We start from the raw sequence: 16092 nt of genomic DNA, 5'->3' as shown, positions 1-16092 counted from the left end.
GAGCTGTCAGGTTTAGGATCTGCTTTGATGACACATTTAAGCTGAGCCCAGAGATGCTTCCAGAACAAAGTTTACAAAGCAGAAAGTGCACATGGACAGAACACAGAAACTAGACCAAAGTCCTTTTTGTTTGCCAAACATTTCACAATTCTCTTTCTAGTCCATGAGAAGTAAGTATGGACAGAGGAAAGCGAGTGTGGATTAAAATGTTTTTGTATAAAGAATTAGTAGAGGTTTTTTTTACTTGTTAATTATTGGTACCTACACTGCCAGGAAATTCTTACAAGTGGCCTCGGATGTTTCTTTTGCCTCTTTATCCTGTTTACAGAGACAAACTAGACTCCCTGTGGGTCTGATCCTCCACAATGAAGCAAATGGAAAGTTTTCCACTTAGTTCAAAGGGAGTAGGATCTGGTTCTAAGTAGGATTCCTTGTTTGGCATAATGGAAGTTACATGATGTAAAACTTGTTTTTCTACATCAGTTTTCTAGGTGCCTTGGCTCTTGTAACCCTTGCAAATGCTATCTACCTCCTCTTCAGATATCTTGTGCAGTTATGATAATCCCCAGCTAAGTTTTCATATTATCTGATCCAAGCTGTGCCAGGCTGTATGATGTTCAGCACTCAGAGATGCAGGTGGTGCTCTCTGTTGTAGCTGGCAACTCAAAAAGTATATTTTGTTTAAGAAAAAGTTACTTGTGTACATCAACTATGGGAGTAGGTTCAGGAACGTAAAAAATAAAAAGGTTTCAAGAGCTTCTAGATCACATGAGAATAAAATCTAAAACCAGAGCCCTGCACTGACTTTTTTTCCAAAAATTAAAACTGAATATAGACTTCAAGCTATGGCCATAATGATCTGGAAACATAGAATATCATATAAATTATGCCAGCAAAAGTTAGTAATGAATTACATGAACTACATGGAAAGAAAGTGGTGTTGCTGCCACCTTTGCCACTCAAAGTGGGCCAAAGCTTTTCACAGGAATCCTTGTGGGTACCTGCAGGTGGGTGAGAAAGTTTCAGGTATTTGTGTTCAGAGATGACAACGAAGATGACAGGAGAGCATCAAGGAAAGTTTCTCTTTAATTGTACTGGATAGTGTTGGTGAGTTTCTGGTTCCCCAGGGCAAGATGTGCTTCAAAACTGTGACTCTAAATGACTATTAACTTCTCAAACAATTACTTAGATAAAAGTTGGAAAAGGATATTCAGACTTGTCTTGTCACTGGTCACTCCAGAAGATCCTCTCTCACAAAAGTCACCAGAACCCTTAACTTACCTACACAAGTCTAAAAAAGAGCTTTCCTGTACATCCCATGCTTCTCCTGTTGTTCCAGGAAGACTGGCACTTTAAAGTACTGACCCCATTCCTGCCAGGAATCACATCTTGGCCAACCCAAAAATCAACACCTCTGTCCTTCTGAGTTATTAAAAATTTGACGTCAAGCAAAAATATGGTACGTGTTCCCATTTTATTTTAGATAAATTGTATCCTCCAAATTCAAGCACGGTCTGGGCTGTGCTTCTACCCTCTTCTGATCATAATCAGAGTGTTTAACTTGACGTCTGTGCAGATTCTCCATGAGTTCAACTGAGAACCTGTGGTTTGCAGCCAGAGCATCTGGCATTCCTACCATCAACATGATGCTTTGAGTATCTGTGGGTTAGATAATAACCACACTTTTGATGGTATGACCTATATAAAGGCTCGGTCAGGAGGAGTTTTGCTATCATAAAGTCGACAAGTTTTTCCTACATTTTATTATTGTTGTGGAAATGTCTTTTACTACTGCTGAAGTCCAAATCAGCAGTAGTTCCTATTCAGGAACAGTGTTTAAACACAAGCCTAAAAGCTTTTCTGAATCAAGGCTCAGTGTAGATCCACCCATGCAGACATTCATCTTACTTGTACAAAATCATCTCTTCTTTTGTGGAATGGAGCCCTAAACAATTTCCTATGTGACATCAGCAGCCTTTAAACACAGCTTTTCTTAAAAGCACTTGCTATGAGTGAGCTATTTAAACATATATTAATTGTATTCTTCAATTACTCTAATTAATAGTGGTGTTTGTTGTTTCAATCTCTTTAATTATGTTCTCTGCTAGTTTCATCTCTGGGAAAGAACCATAATAATCCCACTAGTACAAACATTTGTACTTCTAAATATATCTTAAGGCTGATAAAATACGCCTTATAGTTCTTTCAAGGATTGCTTTTCACATTAAAGCTACAAGAATCTCTCTGTGTGTGGCTAAGAGAGGGAAAGAGTTGTTTCATCTTACAGCTATCAGCCACCATTTGTGACCAATATCTCTCTGATGTCCCATAGTGCAGCATATCTGTGAGGTCCTTTCATTTAAGATCCTTGCAATATATGTTTTTGCTCTCTAAATTGAATCTGACAAAGCTACCAACACTAGGATGTTGCTGTGATGTGATGTGATGTGATAATCATAGGACCTGCTGTGTTTGGCCTCATATATTCAGTCATTGTGTTTTTAAGCTCTGCTGGGACTGAATAGACTGTTGTGTTGTTTCTGTCCTCAGCTCACCTATGTGTTAGCAGAACAAAAATTTTCAGTCTTTTACCAAGGCTTTTCAAGGCCTTTCAGCCAGTTCACTCGTTCCCAATGAATATTCCACTAATTTAGGCAAATCTTTCCAGAGTTGTAGCTTGTGGTTGCGCAGAATTTGCATTTTAATACTTTAGCAGCAGGTGCACACAAAACATGAAGAAATTTTGCACAGGATTATAAACAGATTCCATTTTATTCAGTGCAAAAAAAGTTATAAAATCCTACATATATTTCCTTGCCTTGGTTCACTCACTGTGCTAGAAGGGCCCTGGGGATTAGCTTTGCATCATTTAGGCATTTAGAATCCTTCCCATACTGTGCACAACTTTTCTGCTAAATCATGGACTATGTCACCATTTTTCTCCCTTCCCAGATTCCTTATAAATTTGGCTGGTCCTGTGCCTTTTCAGACCTGCCCTCCCCCCACTCTGCAAGCTGCAGCCATTTGCAGAGAAGTTGCAGGAATCTATTTGTGTCTTGGCTTCATCTATTCCATTCCTCAACATAATTTCTCTTGAACGGGAGCTGTGCATGCTGCCAAGTTCACTCAATATAGAGGTAAAACTTCAGAGAAGAACTCACAGGCACACTTTGGGACGGGGTTTTCAATCACACACCCCTGGAGCCACTGTGGCTTAACTAGCAGAAACCCAGATGAGTTGAGACAGTTGCTGGAGTTAGCCAGATTTATTACAAAATAAATGGCAGAATTATTTGGCCTTTTGAATGAACAGGTCATGTCCAAACTTCTCTGAACTGGCCACAGTGTGCTAATCCCTACACCTGACCTGTAAGTCCACAAATTATTGTCCATATATCAGAATCTAAATCTAATCTTCTCTTATTTTTCCTCTCCTCAAACTACTTCTGGGTCTTTCTACGGTAAAGGCTGCCAGTCAGGCCAGGCTGGAACACAGCCTTGAACAAGACCAAACTCAGTTGTGCCATTCCCTTTCAGGAGATTTGAACAATGGTATTTACTCATTATGCTGTGATTCAGGCATTCACCTGATAAAATACTGAGCCTCGCTCCCCCTTCTGTTTCCTCCATTTTTAAGACACTCACTAGGAGCTGGTGACCTGCTGTAACTCAGATGCTGCATTTAAGCCTCACAGCTGTTATTTGTGTGCAGTTTGTTACCGATTAATAGTGGAGTTTTTGGCATTGTAGGCAGAAATAAAAGGACAGCTTACTCAAAAAAATCAATAAAAACCAAGCGAGAATTCAAAAAGAAAACAGGAAGAAAGCAGAGTGAAATATGGACTGAGGCACAACCATCTGTGTATAAAGCCTAGGGGAGGTGAATTCAGACAGAGGATGGAGTTGTGTTTTGGAACTGTCACAGGTTGAGTTATATCCCCTCACAGGAAGTACGAATTTTATACCTCTTCTGGTCTGTTTATCCTGCCCGTTTGTTACTGTTCAAAAAGGTCTTAGTGATGCCAGTCTGAATATTCAGCTGAACACTATCACTGATTTTCCTCCACCATTGTCTATTCAGTGAATTTGGAACCAGGGGCAGCTCATTCACTCACTCACTGCTTTGGAGTTCAAAACCTGTACGGGCTGAGGTGGCCTTGCCAGAAGGGTCCCACATCTTCTCATTTCACTACAAGCAGGTACTACAAGCCTCTGATGTCATTGCAAACTGCTGTATCCAAAATTTCTCTGGTGACATTACAGAGTGAATACAGAATCCAAAGACAAACATTTTCTCTGAATCAGCAACAGTTGCTCTGATCTGGACTACTTCCAAATTTATCCTTCATTGATTAGGAAAAAAGCCCCCAAATAGACTGAGAACAGCCCAGAAGAAAGAGTAAAACTGAATTTACTGAAAGGATAATGGGTAAAGAAACTAAATGGGCAGAGAGAAAACAAGAGGCTTCAGGTATTGCACAAAGCTGTTCAGGAATATATTATTTGTATATACACCTTATTAAAGGTATTATACAAAGAGTTTAGGAAAAAAATTAAAAATTGCAGGACAAACAGGTGGAAAATTTTCACTCACTTTCTCAGCTGTGGATCAGAATTCAGGTGAAGCAACTCTGTGCAGCCAAAGGTGAATAAATATAATGTAATTTCTTGGAACTGTTGTATGAAAACAGGATGTGGTCCTACCACACTATTTGCTATAAATCAACCAGAAGTTACAGAGCTTCATGGAAGAACTACTGGAGGAAATTCATGGCTTAGTATAGCAGGTTCAAACTGATCATCCTGGCATTAAAATCCATGAAGCTATAACCTCCTCTGTGTCCTGATTCAAAGCTGCTCAGGTGGTAGATGTAAAAATCAAAGCCTTTGGCAGCAACACCAGACTTGTAACAGCACGACTGTACTGTGAGGCAGATGAGGGAATTAATCCAGATTAAAAATACTAATGCCAAGGGAAAAAAGCATGGTTTACCTTTTTTTTTAAACATGGTTTGATTTCATAGACCAATTTACACATGACTCAGAGCATGATGCAGGTGATAGCATAGGAAAAAATAGTAAGGAAAGGATAAATGTCTCAAAATGAGACTGCTCCCAAAAACTTTGCATCATGAAACCACAACCTAATAACTTAGCTGCTATATCAAAACAAAAAAGCAGAGCTGTCACATGGCCATTAAAGCCAATATGATGGTGACTGACTATAACAAAACATGTGTGTTCCTTTCCTGGACTAATATTATCCTCTAACCGCAAGTATATCAGCTTCTAAACTTCTACCCTTTGCCAAAAATGATTAGAAAACTGGAAGCAGGAGTTTTCATCTTTCAAAGCTTATAGCCTGCATTAGTGACATGAGCAACCCTGGCTGAATGCACTCAGGGTGCAGGACTGTGAGAATGCAAACTCTAACAGGTGATGCACATGGCACTCCAGACTGGTGTTTTGAAATGGGGAGGTTTATATGATCACACAGTCTATCTGCCTGCTACTGCATCTTTTTCTCTGATCCATTCCCCACAGTAGCTTAAAAATAGTTTTAAAAACTACTGTCAGAGCAACTGAACTCTCAATACAATGATGCTTCAATGAACGGGAAAGAGCATTGGAGACAACTAGAGTTATCAGAGTAACGAGGAGAAGCAGATAAGGGAGGTGACATAAAAATTCCATAATATCTCTGAAATACTCAGTTATTGCAGCAATGAGCACTGTGGAGAAGTCCATACAAGCCTAAATACTTTAGTATCTAAGGATCAGTGAAATACAGTGAAATATGAGAGATGTGGGACAGAAATCCCCCGGATTTCAATTTTTTTCCTGTTGTACCAATATATTTATATGAATTCGTATAAATCAGTGTCATAAACTACTCAGGCTTTAGATGAGAGCTGGCCAGTTTCCTAACTTATGGCATGAATCTTGTGTAAGCCTCTGTTGCTCACAACCTGCTTTCAAGCTTCCTCCACCTGGATTTCCAGCTCCAAATCCAGAAAGCAGAAGTACTTGTTTTTCCTCAGATGCCTCCTAGTAATCAAATATCCTAAAGCTTCCAGTGACATTAATCCAGAGGCAATCCAAGTATTATTAGTATTATTGTCCTGAAGGCAGTAACTGAACTTTAACAGCCCTGACCAGCCCCACCTGGAACTCATACCCATGCTCTCTGTCTATTGGCCAGGGGCTCTATTTAAGCTCAGCCCTGGGCTGCTAATCTCTATTTGAGTATGATCTGGGTGTGTTTGTGTGTCTCCTTGCTTCTGGCTCCTGGATGGATCAGGGCTCAATGCTGTAGGTACGTTCCCTCGTGGTGGAACCTCCCTGGCACGTGCTGTAGCTCGTCTCTCCTGCCCTCTGAATGGATTTTGAACCCATACCCATGTTGGGAGCTTCTTTCTGGGCCTCTCACTGCTCCTGTCTTGCCTTGGTCCATCCCCTTGCTGCTTCTGTGGTAGCAGCTCCCTGCTCTGTCCCCTCTGCTCGGGATGGTGCCCCCTCAGTAAGGGCACAGCCTGTGCTGTGATAACCCTCAGCTTGTATCTTTTCAACCCTTAAAGAGAAACTGGTCCTTGCTGCTTCCTGACAATCCTTTCCTTAATCATAATTTCTTCATAATTCTGACCTGCTTTTTAGGGCACAGATAAATATCAGTGTAGTTTTCCTGAATTTGTACTTCTCTGATTACTTTGTTACCTTGGCACTATAATCCTTGTGTTTCAGTGAGAGTCAGTGCATCCTGAGATCTTGCATTTGGTAGAGAACACAATTTTCTAGGTTTTTTTTGATGTACTTTTGCAAGAGAAATGCAGCCTTATTTCAGCACTGAATAACAAGTCAGGGACATACTTGCCCTCTTCATGCTGGTGTTGAGTGTGACTCTCACATTCTCCCTTTCCTAAGCAGATATCTCATTTCCTATTTTATCAGACAGTTTCCTGTACTTCATTCTTGTTCCTTCTTGGACTTTAGTCTCTGGCTGCCTCTCCTATCTCCCCCTCTCTAACAGAACAAATTGTTTTGTCTTGTTATTTGCAGCCGCCTCACCTACCCTTATTTCACCTTGCACTTAAATGTAACAGGGCTCTTCCACTGCTCAGTTTCTTCTGCATTAACCAGTTTTCTGCAGTGGCCACTTAGATCCATCGATCATCTTTCTTGTGTGGTCTGTGTGAGATGTTTGTCTCTGCTCTCTCCTTCTATCCAAATTCTTTCTGTAATTCATTCTCCCCTCGTGTTGCACTCTGTTCCTTATCTGTTTCACCTGTAAATGCTGTCTATGAGAACTTTCTAAAAGAAGTTCCATGCCATGTTTCCTTTTGTCTGCTCAGTGGCTCTCCTGCCAGCTGCTTGGCTTTTCAGCCCTTTTGTTTTCAACTCAGTCTTCTTTCCACACACATTTGGTAAACGGTTCCATAGGAGGAATTCACAGGCAGGAAGCTTCCTCTATGCCTCTGTCCTACTCACAACATACCACAAACTACAGTTCACAACAAACTAGCGGGCAATGAGCAAACTAACACATCTACTTTCCAAAGAACAATCAGACTTTTCCTTCCTCACTGAATTTTCCTGTTTGTTTTCTGAACAATTGTTCGTGAGTGTTCACATCATCTGTGCAGTGCACTGTAAGTGCTGGGTCCTGTAGAATAATTAATATTTGATCATGTCATTCATGCCTATAACAAGATTGCACAGTTTAATTATGCCATTTCCCAGCTGTACAGTCTCAGCATTTTTCATGGGTTTTTTTTAAGCAGTGAATGTACAGTTTTTGTGTATATTTCTAAAAAAATAAATGGCCCAACTTACAGATTTTGCATTGAAATACATTTTAAGAAGCACTTTCCTAATAAGTGAATGTATCCAAGATTTTGTTTTGACCCATTTTGGAATGAGTTGTAAAGTCCAGGTGGAGTTGAAGTTTGGGGATGTTAAAATCTATGATTCTGTATCAGGCTCACTTTCTTATCTCACTCCTGGCCCTTTCCTCTGTTCTGTGGCTTCTGAAAAGCAGTCCCTGTGTCCACAGGGGAGAATGTTAAGCCCGAAAGGCCAAACCCAAACAGGGGTAAGCACAACACTGTTGCTTGTTAGTATTTTTACCTTTGTCTCTGTAATTTGTCACACTCTTTAGTGCTTTGAAAGTGGATGATTTTCTTGTGCAAAGGTCTGGAGAGGCATCAGGTAGTGTGCTCCGTGCTGCATCCCCCTGAGGTTTGCTGGTGCTGAGCTCCGACTGACAAACGCGCACCCTGAAGTCTGTGCTCAGTGTTCCGTGAGGAGGCAGCAAACCTGCCAGCTGGCCATGGAGGGGCGATGGCATCAGCTGCAGCCTATCCCTCTGCTTGCTACATCACATTTCTGCTCTGGGAGGATTAGAAACCAGGGGAGCGGAGAGCAAATTGCTGCAGGCACATGAGTTTGGGGGCAGGGGAGCACATTCATGCAACTGCTTTTTTTGAACGCTTCTCTCTTGATCCCAAGCTACCTGCTCTGTCAGATGGGGAAGGGGGGACTGCAAAGGGAGAGTCTGACTTTCAGGAAAGACTGTGGAAAACTGTAACTCAGATTACTTGCGAGATTAAAGGATTAGAGTCAATTCACACCGCAGTCAAAATGAAATTTCAGCCTCTGTTTTTTGTGTAATGTGCAGTGGGCCAGAGCTGTGCTGGTGCTTACAGAACTCAGCATCCTCAACAGCCCATGCAGGTCTAGTTCCTGATTTCTGTGCATTTCCTGCTCTAGTACAAGTGTTTCCTTGTATGTGACATACATACCAGTAATTAGCAGCCTCTCTTGTGATAAGTATAGAACATGCTGTATGGTACCACCTTTCCCTTTCTCCCACTCCCTATACTGGGTATTTCCTCAAATAATTTATCTGGGAAATCCTTTCTCTGAAGCATTGCAAACAGATATTGGAATCCAGTTTCTTCATTAAAAAACCCCCAACCCAACAAACCCAAACAACAACATAAAAACACTCCTGTAAGGCCCTTCTTGAATGTGGTTTGATACTACAGAATCTTGTGCACCAAATTACAGTGTATAGTGGAACTGGCTGTTATACTCCTGGTGTGTGAAATTACTTGGCCACAGAACCAGTTTCAATACTAACTTTCTGTTTGAAGTCTGGACTAGCTCAGTTTCCAAGATCAGGTTTCTGGTGTGAATACCTGTTTCCAAAATCTGACATATAATGGAGTATTTCCATGATTAAAAATTAAATTAAAAGAGAGAAGGCTACATGTTCGAGCTCCAGGCTCTGTGGGTCTCTGAAGAGAGCCAGGCAGCTGTGTGAGAGTTGTGCAGGAGAAGTCTCACCTCCTCATGAGGCTACTGGGGACTCCACCACGTTCTTGCTGGTAGCTATTTGACCGTATTCTTTCCCCTGACAGGTCCATGGGAAGTGTGTGTGCAGGCACAACACGGCAGGGGATCACTGTGAGAAATGTGCTCCCCTGTACAATGATCAGCCTTGGAAGCCAGGAGATGGAAAAACAGGGGCCCCAAATGAATGCAGAAGTAAGTGGAAAGGAGGGTACTGATCCAGGCTTTCAGGATGAGCACTCACCATGCCAGCAGGCAAAGCTGCCTAACAAAGACTTCTGTCGATTTACACTAATGGTGCAATTACATAAACTGGGGATAAATTGCTGGTCATTGATGGAGAGCTTCAGTATGCACATTGTGTTTCTGCAGCTGACCCACTGGGGCTATTGGGAAGTGGAATTCACAAGCCAGAAATTTAGTTTACATGCAGCTATGCCCCCTCACATTTCAGGTTCCAGCAGGGTTTAAGATACCATCAGGTTGGTTTGGAAAACGATACCATTTGACCAGTGTTGCTGTGTCTGTTACATAAACTTGAAGGATATTCTCCTGTCCCCACCAGAGTGTCGCTGCCACAACCACGCCGAGAGCTGCCACTTTGACCTGAGTGTTTGGTTGGCATCAGGAAAGCGCAGTGGGGGAGTCTGTGACAACTGCAAGCACAACACAGAGGGACATCGGTGCCAAAGGTGCAAACCAGGGTATTACCGAGACAGGGGGAAACCCATGTCCTCTGCAGAGGTCTGCAAACGTAAGTGACCATGTTTCGTGTGGTGAAGGCAAATGAATGGTGCAAGAGCCAATGAAAGAATGAAACAAACAATTTCTACAGAATCAATAACTCCCATAGAGGTAACTCATGAGTATTACTATATTTTCTTTGTATTCTTTTCCTAACCTACATTTTTTTAATCCAAGATGATCATCCTGATTTTTTTTGTGTCTATGTCTCCTCCTGGTATCACACACTTTTTTTGTAATAATAATATATTGCCTTTTGGGAAAGGTACATTCTTGTGTATGGGTTTAAATTAATATGGTCCCCCTTTCTTGAGGCATATTTTATTTACCTGGGGTTTTTTTCCTGCACCTCTCAAGACTGTGTTTGCTTATGTGCAAGCTATTGTCAAATTCCATTTGATTGTGTAACATCAGTACACATCAATACATACAATAATAGATGCAGGAAGCACAGGACCATGCATATTAACTTGGAAACAAATACATGAGAGCTCAGCTAGACTTATCTCTGAATTCCACAGCTGTATTACGGTGTGATCTGCCCAAATTAATTGCATCATTAACACTTCAGCAGAATGTGTTAGGAAGTGACTGGCACAGAGGCACTAATGGTTGCACACAGAGGGTGTACAACCTCTGGATCAAGGTAGTTTGCACCCAGCCGGTCCGAAAAAAAGCCCAAATCTCCCTTACTTAGTGTAAACATTTCCTGAATATCCTGCCAGGCTTCACACATCTGATTCCATCTGGCATCCATTTGGGAGGTTGCTACTTCCAATAATATACACAATTTCCTTTTTCCCTTTGGATAGTTTTCCTTCTCCATAGCTCAGACATCAGCTGCTAGCACAGAGAACTTCATCCTCTGTAATCTAACCTCTGACATCATGAGCTTTTAAAGCTTTCCTCACCCTTTTAATCACTCCTCTGCCTAGGACTGTGTGGCTTGCGACATTGGCTAAAATTTCTGTGCCCAACATATCCAGTGCTTCTGCTCTTCTGCATTCTTCCTGCTGGAACTTGGTGACAGCCCAGACTGCTTCCACACAACCCTTTCTTTTCAATTTCACGATGCTCATCACAGAACACTGATCAGCAGACAGGGTTGAGGGTGAGCTTATCTGACTCACCCTGCATCCCTCAGTGTCCTGTGGTGGCCCCTTCCTAGTCCTGTTTCTACTCTGAGCACATTTGCTACAGGGAAATATTGTAATGAGAACAAATTGTTGTGCCAGAAGATTAGCTTTCAATCTTCTAGTACCTAAAAGAACCTGTGTATGGACTCTTGTATCGAGCAGCAGGGTGACAGTACAGTAACCAGCATCATGTGTAATACTAGATAACTGTTAAAGTCAAGGAGCACTGGAGAGCAGCGAAAAGGGAAAAACTTTGTTTGAAAATACAGCCTATCTGTGTGGAAACCCTAGAACGGTCTGCCTGGATGAAATCAGACCTTGACTCTACCTCTGCCTCTTTTGTCTGCTCTGGTTACAGGTCTCTCAGTACCCCCTGCCAAATACTCTGCATAGCAAAAGAAAAACTCTTCAGAAATTTACCTTGCTGAAAGAGCTTTATTCCTGTCATGCTGGTCAAGCACAATAATGCTCTTTTCACCTGGGAACATGCTGCTGCCAGCAGAAGGCCCCCAAATACAATTGTCTCCACTCTGACTTGCATGTTCATGCCTAGATAGCTGCCATCCTGCTTTAGTCCCCTGAAAGTTATATGTCTTTTCTAGGCTCACGGTACTGTCAGTGGAGAAACAGGGGGACCTCTGGGGAATTATTTATTGCAGTCTAAGGTAGATGCCTGAGATAAATGAACTGAATTGCCCTCTAAAGCATATCTATTTCCTTCACTTAAGAGCTACTCTGGATCACTTGCCTGCAATAGAGTTTCTGTTGCTTGAGATGCATTTAATAGTTTGATTCAGCATTACTGCAGAGCTAAGCAGGACCCTTTCTGTGCACAATTCAAGTCAGTGGGACCTTTCCCAGGTGTGTAAAGGCACGTTTGCCATATCAAGATATAAGGAAAGGGCACTGCAGTTCAATCCAGAGACTGTCAGTGTGTGAGCGATGCTTGTGCCTCTGTGGGAATACAAGGTACCCTAGATATAACTACAGAGTTAAGAGAAACCTGGGAGGGAGGTGGTTAATCTGTACCTTTTCCCTTTTATTTAAGGCAAAGAAGAGAATTCCCACAATAAGACTCAACAAATTAGCTTATAAGGGTAGTATTTTGTAGAATGGAAGTCCTGATCCCCAAATGCTTCCCCATGTGCATTGCAGGCAGTGTGTCACTGTGAACTTCATGTTATGCTGTACTTTTATAGAGAATTTTCAGGGAATGCTTCACTACTTTGATTATGATGTGACAGCAAAACCAGAAACACCAATGGAGACAGGCAGAGCTGTTGTGGTTAGAACAGTTTCAATGTGGCAGAGGGAAGGTTTCACCTCCAGGACCTTCATCATCTACAAATGCCTAGAGCTGACATTAAACTGAAAAGCCTCATGCAGGATGTAAGAGAGAGACCCTCTTCTCTATCCTTTAGGTTGCAAAACTTGCCTTGCTTGTAAACCTAATCTGATTTAGTCTAAGTTGTTCAGGTTGTGTGATCCTAAAAAACAACTTGGGTTACTCAGTAAAAAAAACAGCTACTGTTTTTGAGCATTGCTAATACATAAGAAATTAGACAATCACACCACCAGGTACCTTTTTCTCATACTTTAGCCTGCTGATTATTAATGGAAGAGTTGCCCCTTCCAGATTAGAATGTTTTTTAGGATTTAAATGTACCAATTCCAAGGCATCATCCCACTTTGAGAAAATCATGCAAACAGACCAGACTAACAACAACAAATGGAAAACCCACCCACTGAGCAAGTGTTGAAAAGCATTAATAAACTGCAAACAGGAGACTGAATGGATGGTTTTAGTGAGAGCAACCTGGTGCTCAGCTTCCCATTTTGAACTTGGAGATAAAAAAAAAAAAAAAAAACCTCAATGGGAGATCAAACTTGACCCTTGTGTACAGTAGATACTGAGCTGGGAAAGAAAATCTGATGAAAAAGCTGAATGAAATGCTGTGCTAATCCCTTTGAGAAAGCACGCTTGAAGAGTGCTCTGCCATCCAGAGCAAAGTCTAGGTTCAGCTGTGACATCCCCCTCAGGCTCCCAGAAAGTTAACAGGACACTGCCCAGGCCCAGAGAGAGTCTTTAAGCATTAGTCATAATAATGAATAGCATTCTCTCTTAATCTGCTAGGGAAAAAAAAAAAAAAAGTTGTATAACAATTGGATCTCCTGGCACTATCTAAACCACCCTTAGCTGACCCTCCAATGTGAGACTGCAAAGACATTCCCCTGTAAAAAAAAAAAAAAAAAAATGTTGAAATTTGATATGTAAATGGGAATCTGCTGTTCCTTTTTGTCTGTAGAGGTGGCCTGCCTCTGATCCCTTTGCTTCTCCTGTTCCTAGCAGCTGAGATGAATGAGAGCTGGGTCATGCGCAGAGCCTTGTTTTGACACTGCTTAGATCTAGATTAAAAAAAAAAAAAAGGGGGCATGAAAAGAGCCCCAGAGCAAGGCACACACCTGCCTATTATTGGGGGTGACAACAGAGGATTAAGCAGTTTGGATATAGACTTGTATGGAAGCTTTGACTCAGAAGCCTAATCGTTTCCTAACCAATGGTTAGCAAAGCTGCTGTATCCTTGCCTCTTTCCTGTGGCTTATGTGGAAGCTTAAGGGATCCTTCTGAAATGGCACCATCTTTTGTACTCACCCTTTGCTTAGCTTAAAAATAATGCAGGCATGTAGACCCATTTAAAAGGGTCTCTAGGAAAACAAGCTTTTTTACTTGGAGAACAAGAGGTGAAAATTAAAATGTGCACAGATGCACATGCACGCACACATGGTCTGAAAGGCTCTGCTTCTCATCCTTTACTTCTGAGCAGAGGGAGTGAACTTTTAATTCTAATATCACAAAGGCCCCATCACATCTTGGTTCAAAGTCTGTCTTAATCAGCCCTGACCACACACAGAGCTGTCTATCTTATTTCCTTCATTTAAGAAAGAGCATTGGCAGAATCAATCCCCACACCTGACTTGCTTTAAAAATTGCTTAAAAATGCTCCAAGGATGCACATATATATATTTCAGATTCAAAAGGCTTTGCTTGATTTCTTTTTTTCATTTTGCTTGGGTTTCTTATCAAAAAGCCAGTGTCTGTTCATATCTTACACGTTATTATTAGACAAAGTTTAAGGCAAGGTACCTCAAAGGCCACTGAATTACTTGAGCACCTGCTGTTTTCCTGTAAGTTGGGACCATATTGTTACAACCAATATTATATTTTACATCTGTGTCTAATTAAATGGAGAAGACAGCTGTGCTGAGGGCAGACAGATTTATTGAGGACTTGAGTGGAGGCTGCTGCATGAATTATTCATTTTTCATTATTTTCTTGTCTCCTCCCTTTTACAGTACTTTTTGACAAAACAAACTTAGTATGAGAGTGAGACTAAAAGACAAGAGGATGCTTTGTGCTACTTTGTGACCAATAGCCAATTCTAAAGTACAATTCTAAATTTTTCACTACACTACTGTCAAGGGGAGAACCCAAATAAACCAGCCAACTCTGAGCCAGAACTGTCTGCACACCGTCCCTAACATAATTGATGATGCCTTTGACAAACAAGGCCATTGTCACGTCGGCTGGTGTTTTGTTAGACAGGGAGGCGGATGGAGAGAAAACCAGGGTTTGCCCAGAGAAAAGAAGTAAAAATCAGCAGGAAAAGTGTTATCAAATACTGGAAAATGTAAAAAGGAGAGGTTTTGGCAACTTCCTTTTATGCTTCTTTAATTGTGAGGTTTATTTGCAAATCCATGGTACTGTTAAGCAGATAAAACCCAGTCATCCACAGCTGCCCTTTCAGCATGTGACATGTGGGCTCTTATTTTAGGAGTTACCTTAGATGCACAACTGGGATTTTGGCCGTAATACTCTGGAAGCCAGACAATGTACCCACCCAAGCTGAAATGCTAAATAAACACAGACTGAGTAAAGCGTTTGCAAGCCACTTGTATAACTCATCTGAAAGTGTTGTACATGTATTGATTCAGCTTTCTGATCCATCAGAAGTTGTCCCAGTTTCTAACTATATGCCCCACAGTTCATCTGGGAACCTTAGGTTTTCTGAACTGTAGCCCCAAAATAAAAAAATGCCCTTTTTTCTGACCTCCTCATCAGCTTTCACCAGTGCTGTCAGTCACTGTGCTGTAATATTTTCCCTCAGGGATAGGATGGGAGACAGTCTCATCTTCCTGAATCAGGATCCAGTCTCAGCTGGGGATAGGTCTTCTACTGATGGGATTTACCCATCTGTTACGTGACTCTAACTGATGAAACCTGAAAACTGGAAATAAGATGGGAATAAAGACCCAGAAGTTGAAGAAATATGTTTTAGGTGAAAACTCCTCAGGTAGATGCCACATGTGGAGATATTACAGTGAAAAAAACACCTGAATTCAAACCAACCCAGATGTTGGCAACCTCTTAATCCTTGTGACTCAGACCTATCTGCAGTAAAGGAAAGGTGTGTTTTCCCTCTTTATCCCCAAATCTATGACAATCATTTTCTTCAGTGACTGACAAACTAAATGTCTCTTTTTCTAGGGTGATGTAGTTGACCCTGCAAAAATCAGGGGGGAAAAAAAATCTAATCAAGTTTAGGGATAAAAAAATCATAACTTGCCTTTGAAACTGCCCGTGCTAATGAGCACTTCAGTGTCACACCTGCTCTCCAGAACTGACAGCACAAGCCCTGGGTTTGCTCCCAAAGTCAAGACTGCTTTGTGGCAAACAGGCGAGCTGCTGCTGCCCGCCAACCGGCTCATTGTGCTGAGCACGCTGCCCACGACAGCACGCTCATTTTCTGTCCTTAGGCTATTGTACCAGTGTCCCCTGAAAACAACAGGCCAAGATCTGTCT

At 41.6% G+C, this 16092-nt stretch overlaps 1 protein-coding gene across 1 annotated transcript in view; it reads left to right on the top strand.

Annotated features, from left to right (window-relative positions):
- The window catches only part of LOC114056981 (netrin-4-like), a 44411-nt gene that overhangs the window by 21392 nt on the left and 6927 nt on the right, over positions 1 to 16092 (top strand). Inside the window, exons 4-5 of the mRNA XM_027882697.1 lie at positions 9420 to 9546; positions 9917 to 10105. Coding sequence (XP_027738498.1) covers positions 9420 to 9546; positions 9917 to 10105 — 316 coding nt within the window. The remainder of the gene's footprint in view (positions 1 to 9419; positions 9547 to 9916; positions 10106 to 16092) is intronic.

This window comes from Empidonax traillii, unplaced genomic scaffold, assembly GCF_003031625.1.
Source record: "Empidonax traillii isolate 1590-97213 ecotype Southwest subspecies unplaced genomic scaffold, ASM303162v1 scaffold109:size1658292, whole genome shotgun sequence".
Taxonomy (NCBI): Eukaryota; Metazoa; Chordata; class Aves; order Passeriformes; family Tyrannidae; genus Empidonax; species Empidonax traillii.
This window is presented reverse-complemented; position numbering and strand designations above follow the sequence as displayed.